Genomic DNA, 17,417 nt, shown 5'->3' on the forward strand with positions numbered 1-17,417 from the left:
ATTGGTTAAATTTTACGGATTGGGAAGATGTTAAGGAATGTGTTGAACACTTAGAATTTTTTTATAATGCAACTCTTGTTTTTTCTAAACAATTCTATCCCACAGTAACTGGAATTGTAGCCTACTTAACGGAAATAGCTAGAGTTTTACAAGTGTATAAATATAAACCCGGTTATCAAGCGGCTATTTTTGATATGACAACAAAATTTAAGAAGTATTTTTTTCCCATCCCAACTTTACTTATATTGGGTTCTCTTTTAAATCCTTGTTTAAAAGTGTCTTATACTATAGCATTGGTTGGTCAAATTTATACATTTTTAGAAATTGAAGCGGGAGTTCAACAATCTTTAGCTGAAGCTGAACTCGCTATTGATAACGAGTTTAGAAAAGTTTTTACTTATTATTCTAATTTGGAAGAACATGCTACACCCGTTGCTCCACGCCCTACTACTTCTCAAAGTAGCAAAAAGGACTTGTCGGGTTTCAAAGTTTTACATTCACATCCAACTCCTTGTAATGCAAACTTTGATGAATATCACTTTTATTTGATGCAGCCAAATGTGGATATCAAGGAACTAGATGAGTTGGACGTCTTAGCATGGTGGAAGAAATACGTGTATATATATATATATTAAGTTATATGCTTAAGTTATATTATATATACCTAAAATATACTAAGAATATATCAATATACTTAGGTTATATATTTATAAGTATATTCTTAGTATATATACTTAAGTTAAATATGACTTATAACTTATATATATATGTGTTTAAGTTATATGTATACTATATATACTTATATATTATAACTTAAGTTATTTTATAGCTTAATTTTTTTTCTAAGTTTATAAATTCGTATTTTATAAATTAAGTATATTTATATTATAAGTATATTGTAATTATTTTTCAAGTATATAACTTTCTAGTTTTTAATTTAAGTAGATATATATTATAAGTATATTCTTAATATATTTTAGGTATATTCCTAACTTATTATAAGTAAAAATATGAACACAAGTAACCATGAATAGGAGGAAAAATCCAAATGGTCCCTTAAGTACACGGGTACATTTAACAGTTGGTATTTTTTTTTAATTCATCTTAAAAAGAAAAGGAAAAAAAAAAAAAAAGACCTAGCTAAGCTTTTCCTACTCCTGCTAGGCTGCTAGCACCCTATCACTTGTCAAAAGCTCGTGGCAATTTGCAATAAATAACTCTATTGGCGGTAGATATAATATGCCTAGGGATAACATTCAACATTTATTCTAGCTCATAATGCAGATTGATTAGAACATATATATCGGTATATCAAATGTATGGGCTTGGATGCTGCGTCAATTCCATATATGAAATTGATGTTTACATATATCAAGCTAACTTGTTATTACTATAGGATTAGGAAGGAATTAGGATTAAAAAACCCAGCTGTACCACTCATCATGAACTGGCCTGTTATCACTAAATACTGTATAAGCAAACATGGCTAGAGCCTAAATGTCTTATAAAACTTGATAACATTTGGAAAATATATACCTTATAAATATGTAATCAAAGTCGCACATTTTAAAGAAGAAGAAATCAACTAGTTAGATAGTTTCTCCGCTTCATATCATAATATATAGAGTTAATTACCTCCAAGGCCAGCCAAATTGAAGTACGGTTTGGGATAAAAGCTTAGTTTCTTTGATGAAGCACGACCAAAGCTAGGACTCAACGTGTGGGTGAAATTGTCTTTGTCTTAATCAGGAACTATAGTAACCAACAACTTTTGGTGATATGATCATTTGGGATAATTTTAGAGACCTTTCCTCGTGTTTGACTCTCTAACATTCACCTTATTTGTGGTTTGAAATATTACGTTTGTCTTCCTTTTTTTGATTTCTTGTAACAATTATATTAAAAAACTTATTATTAAATGCAAACTCATTAATATAATTTGACCAATTTGCTCCTTGTGATATTATGTTATTTTTATTAGTGCATGTGTGATTTTAGTGCGCACCTAATTCTCTGATACAGAGCTCTGCCTCTGAAAATGATATATTCATGCGTATATAGACCAGACTGTAACAGTATACTATATAGTGTCGGCAGGTTTTACCGCGTGTGGAAAACGTTGACTCTGAGAGAGACAAAAGCAAGAGTGAAGCACTGTTGCTTAAGAATGTGAAAAAGCATTATTGAATGAATATCCTGCTCAATATCTTAAGTTGAGGAGTCGAATAATACTCCGTACGTAGTCCACAACTTCTAATTAAAACCATGGTTACCTGAAAACGATACATATTTTTAAGGCCTAGGTCTATTTGGTGGTCAAATTTACCAAAAGTAAACTCCTAATTCTACAAATTGAGGACCGGAAAAACATTGACGCAATTTAAATCGTTGAAGAAATGCTGGATTATTATAGTAGTATAACTTGCACGTATTATATATTTCATGGCCGATTGAAAGGTTAATATTTTAAACAACTAAACAAGTGGCAGGCCGTAGCTTTCTGGCTTACCGATCAAGGTTGTAATGCTAACGCAATATATTGGTGCTTTGGCAGTTTTAACAAAAAAAAATGGGTACTCAAAATGTAAGTCGCATTCAAATGGTTGATTAATCATTTGGTATACCAACAAACTGAAAAAGGTTAAATAATTTCTTATTTTTCTATTTGGAGGCGATGACATTTCAATATTTCATTGATGTAAAGCCAAATGATACTTACAATAGTACGAAATTGGATATCAATAGATAGATGATCAGTTGGGACACAATAATTTGAGGCTCAACTGGTATAATACAAAAACTTATTTTGGTATATGCTCCAACATTCCTAGTTAATAAAATAGGAGATAACTGCAAAGACTTAAAAATTTATATGAATATCCATAAAGTTGTTTTCCTTGAATTTTGTACGCCTATCTTATCAGAAACTACAATTTATTTTAAATAAGATTCTTATTTATTTTATTTAGATTTGCAATAATTTCACAGAAAGATAAAGCTACAAAGTGAAACATTTTTTACTCGTGATCTATCGTCATAACTAGATAGTACTAAAAATAACTAAGAGACAGAAACATCAATGAAATAACTGTTCATCATCTCTAACATATATCCATCTTGAAAGATTTCATAAAATAGTAAAAGAATTAATAGTAATAAATTGGTGAACCTTATGTTTTTTCATGGGAGCTGAATCAACAATTTTAATATGAGGTAACCACTTCTAAGTCTAAAATTTTTGTCCAATATCAAACTCTAATTAACAGGAACAAAATGTATAACCAGAAATGATAGCTAGGGCATTTCTATTGAGAGAGTGACCTCTTGTCTCCCAATTGACCAGGAATAACAACCAGTGAGCTGTGATTTGTCCTTAATAAATTAAATATAGAGTTTAAAACTGTTGAAAAAAACAAATTTAAGAGTTCAATACCGCGTGTAAAGCTTGACGAAAACTTCAAAATACTGAATTCAAGAAGTCTTCACATTTAAGGTTTGAGCTTTCTAAGTGTTGTATTTAAACTCTCATAACTTAATTAAATAACACCAATTTTGTAAGATATAGTAAGTCCAACTTGTTTAACATTTTTAGTCCAGTTTAATCATTCGATATTCGAAGTTTATGACCCAAATAGTTTGAATTCGTGCGGTAAAACACTCCATACCAAGGTAACCTTTTATTTTTAAAACGTAAATTACGACCTTCTAATTAAGAGTGATGGAATCCTCATCATCCAATCTGTCGAACTTCTTGGTGATGTTTAACATTTTCTTCCACCAAATATAACATTTCCAGAGTTACTTAGTGAAGGAAGAAATATTAATTTCGTGGGATGATCCAGAAATGATGGTGGGAAATTCTGTAGATATTACTTTTTGGATACTATAATCTTGGCAGTGTTTCCTTACCCAGTCGAAGACTACATTGGTGCCCTCCTTAGATTTCTTTGTTTGCATCATGATTGTTTGGGTAGAGTCACTAAATTAGCTAGGGTCACTTTCACAAAAGGATCCTATGCTTACACATTTCATTTTTTTGCACGGATTGCCCTTCTTTTGGGGTGGTCTTTAAATTATGCCCCTCATATTGTTGGTCTTTAATTTTTGCTCTTCGCGTTGCGACCCTGAGCGTTCACCCAGAAATCATGAGGTTCTGAGTTCGAACCCCCGCTCAAGCATAAATTAAAAAAAAAAAAAAATTGCAAGGCAAGGTTTGGGTCGCATATATGCCGCACCCGGCATACACTTATTAAGGAATTACCAAAGTTATGCCAGACCCGGCATACTCATGCCTTATGGGCAGACTGGGCATATGTATGCCGGGTCCGGCATAACTTTGGCAAATCCTTAACAAGTTTATGCCGGGTCCGGCATACTTATGAGCAAACTTTTAATGGACAAACTTTTAGTTAAGCCTTAATTAAAAGTCTTTTCCTAGTTATGCCTTATGTGACAGACTTTTAGTTAAGGCACAACTAAAAGTATGCCCCATAAGGCGGAACTATTCCTTAAGGCATAACTAAAAATTTGTCTTATAAGACAAAGTCTATGTCTTGAGGAAAAGTTATGCCTTGTGGGGCATAACTAGGAAAAGACTTTTAGTTAAGGCTTAACTAAAAGTTTGCCCATTAAAAGTTTACCCATAAGTATGCCGGACCCGGCATAAACTTGTGAAGGAATTACCAAAGTTATGCGGGGCCCGACATACTTATGCCAAGTCTGCCTATAAGGCATAATTATGCCGGGTCCGGCATAACTTTGGTAATTCCTTAACAAGTGTATGCCGGTGCGGGCATAGCGAAATTTAAACTCTGCCTTGCGAATTTTTTTTAAATTTTTGACTGAGTGGGGGTTCGAACCTGGAACACATGGGTTTTAGCCGAAGGGCAAAATTTAAAGATTTCAAATATGAGAGGCAAAATTTAAAGACCACCCCAAAAGAAGGGAAATTCTACGAATTGCCCTACAAATTTTAAGTATATACATAAATTTCTGAAACCCATTTGAACATATAGAGCCCATTTGAATTAGCTGAAAAAAAGTGGTTTTTAAGCATAAGTGATGAAAGTTATTTTATAAATAAGCAGTTACGTGTTTGGATAAAAGTGCTTAAAGGGTTTTTAGAAGTAAGGGTAGTATTAGAATTAACAGAAAATATAAGAGATAAAAGGGCAAAGTTGTTGGTCAAACCAAAATGACTTTTAAGCCAAAAAAAAAAAAAGTTGGGGTTGAACAACTTCTGGATTTTTGCTTATATTAAACACTTTTTAACTTAATTTAAGTTGTTTTCTATTTTTGATAAACACTCAAAAATAAATAAAAAAATGACTTATAAGCTGATTTGACTAATTTATAAGTCAATCCAAACGGGCTCATAATAACCCATATCACCAGGTTGTTCGATGATTGAGTCCATGTAGTCTATCACTTTTTTATTAAATTTTATATAGCATTGGAAAAAGACTTCAATTTTGAACACTCCTACTCCTTTTCAATTATTACTTGGACTTGGACATATACAACCTTTATGTTTTTTGATACTCTTTTGATCATTAGAAATATATATATATCCTTTATGTACCTGCATGGTGTAAGAAACTCCAGAATTTAATCGTTGCGTATTGACAGAGTATAGCTGGCAATTGTTCAAAATTTCACTTCTGTACGCTGACCATATATAAATATTCTACATCAAGTTACAATATCTACAACAACATAATAAGCAACTTTTCATAACAAATCTAATATGATAGTACCCTAACTTGGTATGATATTTATTTATATTGATGACAGTGTAAGAAATATTTACGCTATATTGTATATGTCAGTCAAGTCCAATTGCTCCAACGGATAAGAGCGAGCTGAAAATTTGAGCCTTTGGTCCAACTGATTTGCTAAGTTTGTCCAATACTCTAATATTTAGTTAGTAGGATAAAAGCAACATAAACTCTAAAATAATAACTCCTAATAAAGGTGATACGTGATCAACCTGTAAAAGGAAAATACTGAGAACCAAAACAAAGAGGGGTACGTAAATTTATTTTAATTGTGTTTATGCACGTAATGGGAATTTATATTTGACTAATTGCACGACCTACATTTCCGCAGCAAGCAAACCATCCTATTACTACTATTAAGAAGCACCCGTTGGGGCTCCTTTTTCGTCGTCCGTTGTGGGCCCCCCATAAAAAATAAAAAATAAAAATTTGGGCCCATATTAAACAGGCTCATAAAAAAATTGTAAAAAAATAAATAAATTATGGGCCCCATATATATTAAACAACAACTAATATTAAAAAAAAATTATGGGCCCCATATTAAACACCAACTAGTATTAAAAAAAAAGTGGACCCCATATTAACAAAATCAAGCAATATTAAAAAAAAAGTGAATCCCATATTAAAAAAATAAACAATGTTAAAAAAAATTGTGGGCCCCATATTAAACACCATGCATATTCGTAGCAAATACTAATATAATAAAGTTTTAAATACGGAGCACAAACTACAATGTTATATTAATCGTGTTTTGAACACAATATCTCATATTGTCAAAATCAAGCAATATATATAAAAAAAAAAAAAGTGAATCCCATATTAAAAAAATAAACAATGTCAAAAAAAAAAGTGGAGACTTTGTATTCTTAGCAAACACTAATTTAATAAAGTTTTAGATACGGAGCACAAATTACAATGTTATATCAATCGTGTTTTGAACATAGTATGTATATATATATATATATATTATGCATAAAAATAGTGCAAACTAATAATGTCCAAAAGGGTGGGCCCCATATTAAACAACACCAAGCAATAAAAAAAAAAACTATATAAAGCATGGGTTTAGACCCATGCTTCATCGTCCGTTGTCCCTTAAAAAAAAGGATGGGCCCCATACTAAATAACACCGAGCAATAAAAAAAAAAAAAAAAAAAAAGTGAAACTCACCACATCCAAACTTACGGGAAAAAAAAAGTGAACCCCATATTAATAGAATCAAGCAATATTAAAAAAAAAAGTGAATCTCATATTAATAAAACAAACAATGTTAAAAAACAAATGCTTAGAAAATCAATAATGATGGACTCACTGTCACATGCGTATCAACCCATTAGTGGGAGCAAATGAAATTATTGTACAACAACATACTTAAAACACTTATATATTAAAATAAGATAGAATTTAATTACTTTTTCATTTTTTCCTTACTCTAATAAATGTGAAAAAATTGTGAGTCCCGTATTAAACACCATGCGTATTCATAGCAAACATTAATATAATAAAGTTTTAAATACGGAGCACAAACTACAATGTTATATTAATCGTGTTTTGAACATAGTATCCCATATTGACAAAATCAAGCAATATATATATAAAAACAAAGAAGTTAATCCCATATTAAAAAAATAAACAATGTCAAAAAAAAAAAGTGCAGACTTTGTATTCTTAGCAAACACTAATATAATAAAGTTTTAGATACGGAACACAAATTACAATGTTATATCAATCGTGTTTTGAACATAGTATATATATATATATATATATATATATATATATATATATATATTATATGCATAAAAATAGTGCAAACTAATAATGTCCAAAAGGATGAGCCCTATATTAAACAACATCAAGCAATAAAAAAAAAAACTATATAAAGCATGGGTTTAGACCCATGCTTCATCGTCCGTTGTCCCTTAAAAAAAAAGGGTGGGCCCCATACTAAATAACACCGAGCAATAAAAAATAAATTATATGTATTACTTTACTATTACTACTATATAGAAGAGCCGGTTTATAGAGGCAAGATCGTCGTCCGTGTTCGGTCCTACTTTTTTTATTTAAGAGTAAAAAAATCCTTTGTGGTCCCACCCACTTTTTTATTTAAGGGCAAAAAAATGATGTTTTATACTTTATATTATCAATTCTTCTAAAAAAGTAGATAGAAATACTTTATTATATTTCTATTTTTCTACTATATAGAAGCATCGGTTTACCCATGCTTCATCGACAGTCACTCTTAAAAAAAAAAAAAAAACCTGGACCCCGCCCTCCCCAAACTCATGAAAAAAAAAGTGGACCCCACCCTCTCCAAACTAAGGAAAAAAATTAGACCCCATATTAAAAAAAAAAAAAGGAAATGTCAAAAAACAAAAAAACGTGTATCCCATATACTAAAAAATCAAACAATATTCATATAATTCCCAAAGTATCCCCATCAAGTCAATAATAGTGGATTCATTGCCACATGCATATTAACCCATTAGTGAGAGCAAATGAAATTATTGCACAGCAAAAAACATGGACCTCATATTATTACTTTTCTTCAAAATATTTAATTGTTGTAGTTGCTATTCCGCCATGTCATTTATTTGTTATGTTTACTAAAATAAATATACTTAAAATATATATATTTAAAAAATAAAATACAATTTAATTACTTTTTTATTTTTATTCTTACTCTAATAAATGTGAAAAGAGATTAATATCAAATGAAGATCAAATAACGAATAAGATAAATTAGTCAAATTATAATTCTAATTCATGTTTCCTTAAAAAACCATGCAAAAGACAACATGACAAGTAAAATGAGTTAAACCGAGAATATTTACCAAAAATTAAAAAATAGCATTTCTTCGTTTAAATAGAAAATTAATTTCTACATTGTTTCGTTTCAAACATGTAAAATTAATTTAATAATTTGAATTAGAATTATCCAAATCAATATTTGATAAAAAATAATAAGTATTTTACACTTTTAAATTAATCGAATTAAAATTGAAAGTATCAACTGATGCTTAAATATTGCTATTATTTTATCTCAAAGAGAGGAAAATAGTTTTCTTTTAAACAAATCTTCTCTTTTAAAAAGTATTAATAAATTTTCGTAGCAAACACGAATAAAATAAAGTTTTAGATACGGAGCATAAACTACAATGTTATATTAATCGTATTTTGAACACAGTATATATAGATTATCACTATCTAAACACAACTACATATACATAGATACACTATCATCCGAAGTGTTGGGCCCGTGCACAGCGCGGGCATAGGCCATCTAGTTGGGAAATATAGGCCGGTGATACGACTTGGCAAAATTAAAGTAAAGGATATGCGACATCTCTTTAGTTTCTTCATATGTCATTTTCTTCGAAATGACACAAAATGAGACGTAGAGGTTAGTAAACCAAATAAGTAAGCTTTGATTTGCATTAATCTGATGGGATATTCTGACCTTTAAATTTCTTGGTTTGAAGTCTTTACACGAGTTTAGTGAATGCAACTTAAACCTAACCCCACTAATTAGAAGGAAAAAATTTACTTGCTAAAGGGTTAATTTGCTTTTTCTTTAGATTACTTCCTAACTACACAATAAGGGATTAAAAGCATATGTTATTAAGCAGGAAACTGTCTATTTCCGTGTATGTATGTTAACTCTTTGTTCTTTTAAGACTAACATTCTCATTGTTGCATGTTTTATTCCACGATATTAACTCAAACCTCTACGAATTCACTCTTATTCTTCAAACATATACAGGGTCGAGAGAAACGTATATACATAAATAGAAAAACAAATGAGCTTGTACTTTTTTGGCAAAGCGACCATATAATTCAGTACAAAAAAATAGGATTAATTATGAAGTTTCTCGCTAATTTGTCGCGATATAGTCCATATAGTTAACAAGATTTTGTAATAACCCGTCACTAATTTATTGTTAAATAAGATTAATAATAGATTTTTGTTATTTCTACTACAGAAGTCGTGGTCCATCGCTACTTTCTATTATTTATTTTTTGTCATGATTGTAAAATTTGGATAAAGAGTTAATTAGTTTCGTCTATGATTACTGAAATTTACTCACTGCGAGAATACAATTAGGGAACTATTTTTTTTTCATCACATTTAAACTGAAGCTCGTTGTGAGAAGAGGGAAGCAGGATTATAATCCAGTTCTCTAGCAAAAGTTGATACACCATCCCTTTCTAACCCCCAGCCCAATGTTCCCCAAGCCAGTCCCGTCCATAGAAAAGATAAGGTGTTTCTGTTGATTTTTTTTTTTTTTTGTCTAAAGTACATTTCTACATCTAAATCAATTTTGAGCCTGTTTGGATGGGCTTAAAAAAGCAGCCTATAAGCTGCTTTAGATAAGCTAAGCTAAACGGGCTAAATTAATTTTTTGGACTTATTTTAAGCACAAAATGACTTTAAGCTGACTAGTCAAACACTCAAAAAGTTAAAAATAGCTTATAGGCACCTTATAAGCCGATCCAAACGGGCTCTTTATCCTTATCTGAAATAGAACTTTACTAGATTCTCTAGAATATCGTCACTAGCATGTCCTTCTAACAACTGGTGTTTGTCATAATGTGGTGTTGGTAGTATTAATAGAATATAATGCTTGACAATTTCATTCACATAACAAACTAGCCCTTAAAGTTGACACCTTTTTATAAACTTCTAAATTGGCGGCCAACCATCTTCATTATTTTTCCAAGTACCGTAGCATATCCAAACATTAAACCGAAAGCCTCATATTCCGCACTAGTTCCCTCTTCTTCTAGAATTATAATTGCTCTAATTCTAATACGTGTAACAGCTTCGTCAAAAGAGTACGAAGGATGCACATTATGGAATGGTAGTGGATATTGCACTTTTGCTAAGTGATTCCAAAGGAGGGTCATATAATTACCAAAACAAAAACAAAAAAAGTAGGAAAAGAGTCATTAAGAAAGAGAGAGATGAGAAGAATTGAGAAGGCCAAGGACAGATAGAAAAGAAAAGCCATTAAGCGTGCAAGCAAATTGGAGTTCGTTCGGTGAGAAAGGAGAAAACTCTATCCACTTGCCAATTTACGATATAGTCAAGATTTAAATCATAAATGGTCACTATTTTAATATTAATTTTTGATATTCTAGGACCACAAAAAAAAACCCAACTTTACCAATTCAAGAATATGAACATGCACCACCTAATTAATTGAAATTAAACACAAATTCAAATACTTATCAATCAGTTGTTGGTATCTATCAATTTATCGAAACTTCTCACTAAGAAAATCCGTCACCCACTATTTCCTTCTAGTGCATTTCCACGCATTTCATTAATTTAATTTAAATTAAGAAAAAAAGGAACAAGGAAAAAAGAGGTCACCCGTCACTATGCGACAAAAGCGCGTAATTCGTCTATTTTCTAAACTATGGGCCCTCCATATTAGACTTTGTTCCTCTTCGAAAAGTCTTCTAAATATTTCTAGAACCTCTTATAAAATTTGCTATAATCCCTTCCTATATTTCTTCCATTTCCTATTATTACTCCCACTAATATTTCTTCTTCTGCGTGATATCAATTATTACTAATTTTTTACGCATCCAGTCTTCAATCTTCAAGAAAAGAGAAAATTCAGAAACAGTTATGGTTGTGTTGTTCTTGGTGAAGAGTGGCAAAGTTGTAGCCAATGGAAGTACCTAAGGTCATCATCAATCGCCCCAAAAACAACCTCGTACATTCAATAGTCTTTCTCTTCGGTTTCTATTGTTGGGATTGGGAATTCCTCACTGCCCTTTTGCTTTTCAGTTACTAATTCCTTCTTTTCTTTTTATAACTTTCCCTAGGATCTTGTCAGTTAATTTCAACTAACTCATAATAAACTCAAAATCTCCAAAAGGGGGGTTTTCGTAATTTCTGTAAGTTCATAGATTTAGGGAAAAAAACAGGGGATGTCGGGAAGAACAACACCGGCGCCGTTTTTGTTGAAGACATATCAGTTGGTGGATGACGTGGCAACAGACGATGTAATATCATGGAATGAAAGTGGTACAACATTTGTGGTGTGGAAAACTGCTGAATTTGCAAAGGATTTGCTGCCAACTTACTTTAAGCACAATAATTTCTCCAGCTTTGTTCGTCAGCTTAACACCTATGTACGTGTCTTTGCCCCTACTCACTCTTTTCTCTTTAAAATGCATATTGGTGATTATATTATACATTTAGTTTTGTTACATAGATTGTTTCTGCTGTTTGAGGTATTCATTGCTATCGAATTTCTTTTCAATAATTGCAATTTCTGATTGGATATAACAAAGAAATGTAGAATATAAAGAGAGAAAAAGGATATGATTCCTTCAAACATGGAATATTTGCTTGCTCCAAAATGTTCTTTCTTAGGTTTTGACAATAGATAGATAGATATGGAAACACTAAACATATATTCCCTTTTGTTAATTCTTTTTTATAAGCGAAATATTAATTAGAAATTAATTATCTACTGTGATTCTTTTTATACGCCCCTTAAGAAACATTAATTAGAAGAGATTTTTAACTATTTTATTCTTCATTGGTATTTAAAAAATCATAATATCACCTTAATTTTCAAGCAATTACTAATTATTAATGGTAAAATGAAAAAATAATTAATTTTGTATTGAACTTTTAAAACAATAAATAATTTGGACAATTATTTTTAGAAATAACAACAATAATTTGAGATAGAAAAAGTAGTTTCGGATGCTTTCGGGCACTTTCTAGTAATGGACTGGATATTAAAAGGATATTTCATCTCATATGGACTGAGGAGTGAGGTCTAAGGTTTGATTTGAAGTAATTATCATATTCTGTAACACGTTTTTCCCCTTCCTGTTTTTTAGGAATAAATAATAAATGCACCCTTTCAAAGACGGAAAGAGCCATACGCTCCGCCCTTTTTCATCTCGTGTTTATACTTTAACTAAAAATAATAATTTTAACAGTTTAAAAAAGTAAGAATATATATTATTTAACTTTAATTGAGAGTCCTTAAATGAATAAATAAAAATATATATATTATACTCCATTTATTAATTTAACGTGAATGTCAAATAACAAAATTAAGCATAAAAAGGGGTTGGTGAATGGTGATAACGTAGGATGTTTGAGCTAGGAAAAGTCTAGAACACAATGCCGTGAATGAATGATCGTTGTGGGTTTTTGACATGTCATGCTCGTGTCCAAAGAAGGTGACAAATCCCAATTGGAAACGTGGATCACACGATATGTGTCCCTGTCACAACGTTCTGCTGCTATAGTACTAGTGAAATTTGTCCTTATATGACCATAGCTGGAATTTGTTCAGAGATATTTCTCTTTGGTCATAAATAATGTTTAATATTAGTATATTTTCAATTCTAGAATTTACAAAATTGATTTGCTGTTATTATAAGTAATGACTGTTTTCCTAAATTTATAACTTTTTCCCAAATTAAATTCATTGTAACATCACGAATTTAACTTTCAAATACCCTTTTGCTTTAAAATATTATTTTTCTCTTTCAGTAGGGATCTAGTAGCTCAGTTGGTTGACTACATGAACTCTCACCTTGTTGGTGAAGGTTCGAATTCCCACATTATAATTCTCTTCCCCCATTTTCCCTTCCCCTACCCCTAAGTAATAAAAAACAATTTAAAAAGAAAAAAAAACTCATTTTTCTCTTTCATCAATCAAATATTATTTAAATGCGTTTTTATATTTTTCAATATTCAAATTTAACGGCGCAAGAAAAAAGGTGAATCTTCCTAACTACCCAGTGGACGGAGGAAGGAGGTTTGTTGGTGAGCCTAACACAACAATCTACTGTTTGCACGTTGTTAGTCAAATTTAGCTGCATCGCTTTCTCATAAGTTGGGCTATTAAAGTCGTTCCAATCTTCCTAAAGTGGTTTAGTCTATTTTTAGGCCTTTGGATAGCTGTCTTTTACCAAATCTAATCCTCTAGAAGCAAAAAAGATTATAGTTAATTGTCAATTTTAACTTTAAATTAAAAAAGAGAAGAAACGAGGGAGTTGACTAATGAAAGCATACTCCAAACAGCTATTGTTATAGTTTTCCTTATTTTGTTAATTTTGAGTGCCTCGTCAGCTTTTATGTACCAAAACATAATGAAACAATCAAATCCATGATAATCCATTTCTCCAACTTCATAGAAATTTCATTAGTCACCTAAAAGATCTACTTCTTTCACAACGAAGTGTTGGTGAATAGCAACATCTCAATAGCTTAGCTTATTATGCAACATCACACCTATAACATTAATTGTGACTGATTATATTTTCCGCGTTATACAGGGTTTTCGAAAGATTGTGCCAGACAAATGGGAGTTCGCCAACGAGAACTTCAAAAGAGGACAGAAGGAGCTCCTCACGGCAATTCGCCGGCGGAAGACCGTAACATCAACCCCAGCTGGTGGGAAGTCCGTGGCAGCGGGGACTTCAGCATCCCCGGACAATTCCGGGGATGAGATAGGTTCGAGTTCAACCTCGTCCCCGGACTCCAAGAACCCGGGGTCGGTGGAGACCCCGGGAAAGTCGTCCCAATTCACGGACTTATCGGATGAGAACGAGAAGCTCAAGAAAGATAACCAGATGCTGAGCTCTGAACTGGCGCTGGCAAAGAAACAATGCGACGAGTTGGCTGCTTTCTTGAGCCAGTACGTGAAGGTTGCACCCGATATGATCAACCGTATCATGAGCCAAGGAACCCTCTCAGGGTCCAGCCTTGAAGAGTTGGTCAAGGATGTTGGTGGTGTTAATAAATATATAGAAGAACAAGGTAGTAATAATGATGATGATGAAGAAGATGATGACGAAAAGGGTGATACTCTGAAACTATTTGGTGTGTTATTGAAAGAAAAGAAGAAGAAAAGGGGTCTGAATGAGAGTATTGATTTTTCTGGGCCACATGGGAAAATGATGAAAACTGTGGACTATAATGCTCCTTGGATGAAAATGTCTTCTGCGCCTGGAGAGAGCAACAAGGTCTGTAACTGAGGTGAAGTTGATGTTAAGGTGGAGTCGTGAAGTTTAGCTTCTTCCTTTTGATGTAGTAATTTCATTGGATTTACAAGTTTGATGTTATGAATAAATAGACAGTTTAATTAGTATGGGTAGTATTGGGGTTATTTTACTATCAAGAGTAGTAACCCCAACTAGAAATATATACGTACAAGTACTATCAAGTCTTATGCCCCAGCCTGAAGGTTGGTTTGTGTAGTAGTCAAAACTCCTAATAATAATGGTTTTTGATTTATGACTTCTGTTAGATATTCAAAGGTTCTGCCTTTTATTATTTCCTATTTAACTGATAGCTTATAGTTGATAGTTCTTTCGAATTGGTTAATCAAACTTCATATCGTTGAGTGTTTCTTCAATCTCAGTGCTCAAATATCTACTGCTGGCAAATGAAGCAGGTGTTCATTTACAAACATTTATTGATCTACCTCTCAGCAATAATCCTTCCACCTAATAGCAAAACAACCGCCCAAAAAGAGCTTAGTGAAAGAGAAAGGTAGTTAATTTTTTTTACCCCCTATTCGAAAGGAATTGGAGGAGTTGCAAATAAACAGTCTGGTGGTCAACAAGATTACAAATCGATCTGGTAGCTTATGATTGCAACTAACTAGATTTTGGAATCATCGTCCTTATGCTCTTCTTGAGACTTGTTTAGTGCCAGGATAAACAGAGAACAAAAAGGAAATGAGTTCAAGTAGCATATTCATGAGAATTCATATTCAATGTGAAGTATTAAGTCTTGTCATGATCTTACAATTAACGTCATGAGTATGTTGCGAGGTCGAAATCTTACCTTTTTAGTGCGCAACAGGTTGATTTCAGTAATGGAAAGTTGTGTTCAACTGAAACAAATCCTTGAGCATTACTAGCCTCTCTGCAGTCTGCATCAGAATCAGATATTCCGGTCTCATGCAATTTTCACTCAATAATACAAAAGCAATTCTAATTAATCATCCGAAAATCTGTTTTTCATATTTTTTACTCTTCTCTAGATTATTTTCTCCGTGTTACCTGTGTAAATATGATTCCCGAGATTGTCCTGGCATATAGTGTGTTTGACCAAATATTTGAGAATCTAGAACTTTTGAAAATATATTGTTCGGTTTAGTTTCTGTGATTTAGTTTGACTCAATATGACTTTAAAGAAATAAAATGAAGAATTCTGAAGTTTGTGACCTTTTAACATATCACATAACTCTTGCGTAGTTATAAGGCTTTTCGAACATGTACTCATAAACATATTAAAGGTAAAATGAGAAGTTTAAAATTTAATTATTTTCACATATAGAAATGTGTCATTCTTCTTGAAACGGACTAATAAACAAATAGTTTCAAATAAAATTAAACGCAGGGAATGCTTATTCCAGAGAGGAATTTGGCCAAAATTTGCAACAAAAAAAAATAGTAGCTTTGAATTTGTATAAATTTTAGTCAATACAATCACTGCATAATTAGTTTATACATGATTATATGCTTATTATACGCTGAATATACACCAAAGACAATTTTAATCTATTATAATTAGGCGATGTTTTTTTCAGTTAAACTGGCTAAAAGTATCAAGATACTAAGAATATCCTACTTTATGAAGGCCCAGTGCATCTGAAGTGCTAATATTTTGGATACTTGGCCATTGGGCTTAGTTACGAGTACTCGGGGACTTTTGCCAATATTTTATGTTAGTATTTGTTTTTGCCTCTCATAGCAAATAATGTGAAATTTATACAAATAACTATCTTTTAATAGGTTCTAACTAGTTATAGCTACAAGTTGAAGATTTACAATCCGTAGCTGCTTTTGACTATATTTCAGTTGTATCTCGCATTTTTGAAATACAGTGAAATATAGCGAAATATAGAGAAATACAAAACACGTTGGAGTAACTTTAGGCCCTATTTTTGGAACATATTTTTTTAAAAAAAATCTGAGAGAAAAAAAAAGGCTATATTTTTGGAACATAATGTTCTTTTCCTTTTTAAATAGTAAGTCAAATTAAATCAACCATATTTTACACAAATCACTGAAGAGTAAAATCATGCCCTATTTATGGAACATTTTTTTTTAAATTATGGGATTCAATTTAAAACTTCCCATAAATCACGCATAACAGTTGTTTTTCCATAAAAGCTTACGAATCTCTCTCAACTTTTATCACAATCAAAACTTTTTGAATTAAAAAACAACTAAAGATCTAAAAACTTCCAAATACAGAAAAATATACACTGAAATATAATGAAATATGATTTATTGTTTAAGAAATATAAAGTTGTAGTATGCGTATATATAATGGAATACAATGAAATATATCAGAAACTGCTTCATAAATTAGAAATACTTTGAAATACAACGAAATACAAAAGTCGGGAAAACAAAGTGTAGTAAAAATAGGCTCTATATTTGGAACATTCACTATATCTACACTAAAAAAAGATAAATACATAGAAATACAGCGAAATAATGTACTGAAATATACTGAAAATTAAATGTACTGTTTGTTAATACACTGAAATATGCTGAAACATTTTATCAAACACTTGGTGGGCATGGAGCTCCACAACTCTCATCAATGGTGTTCTTATGGGAAAGAAGCGAGTT

At 31.6% G+C, this 17,417-nt stretch overlaps 1 protein-coding gene across 1 annotated transcript; it reads left to right on the top strand.

The window, feature by feature from the left end:
- The first annotated feature begins 11,275 nt into the window (after positions 1–11,275).
- On the top strand, positions 11,276–15,060 carry LOC132625215 (heat shock factor protein HSF24). Its single transcript, XM_060340054.1, has 2 exons — positions 11,276–11,924; positions 14,100–15,060. The coding sequence occupies exons 1-2, from the start codon at positions 11,721–11,723 to the stop codon at positions 14,799–14,801; spliced, it is 906 nt and encodes a 301-aa protein (XP_060196037.1). The 5' UTR covers positions 11,276–11,720; the 3' UTR covers positions 14,802–15,060.
- Positions 15,061–17,417: the final 2,357 nt, after the last annotated feature.

The sequence above is a fragment of the Lycium barbarum genome, chromosome 12 (genome assembly GCF_019175385.1).
Source record: "Lycium barbarum isolate Lr01 chromosome 12, ASM1917538v2, whole genome shotgun sequence".
NCBI classification, from domain to species: domain Eukaryota; kingdom Viridiplantae; phylum Streptophyta; class Magnoliopsida; order Solanales; family Solanaceae; genus Lycium; species Lycium barbarum.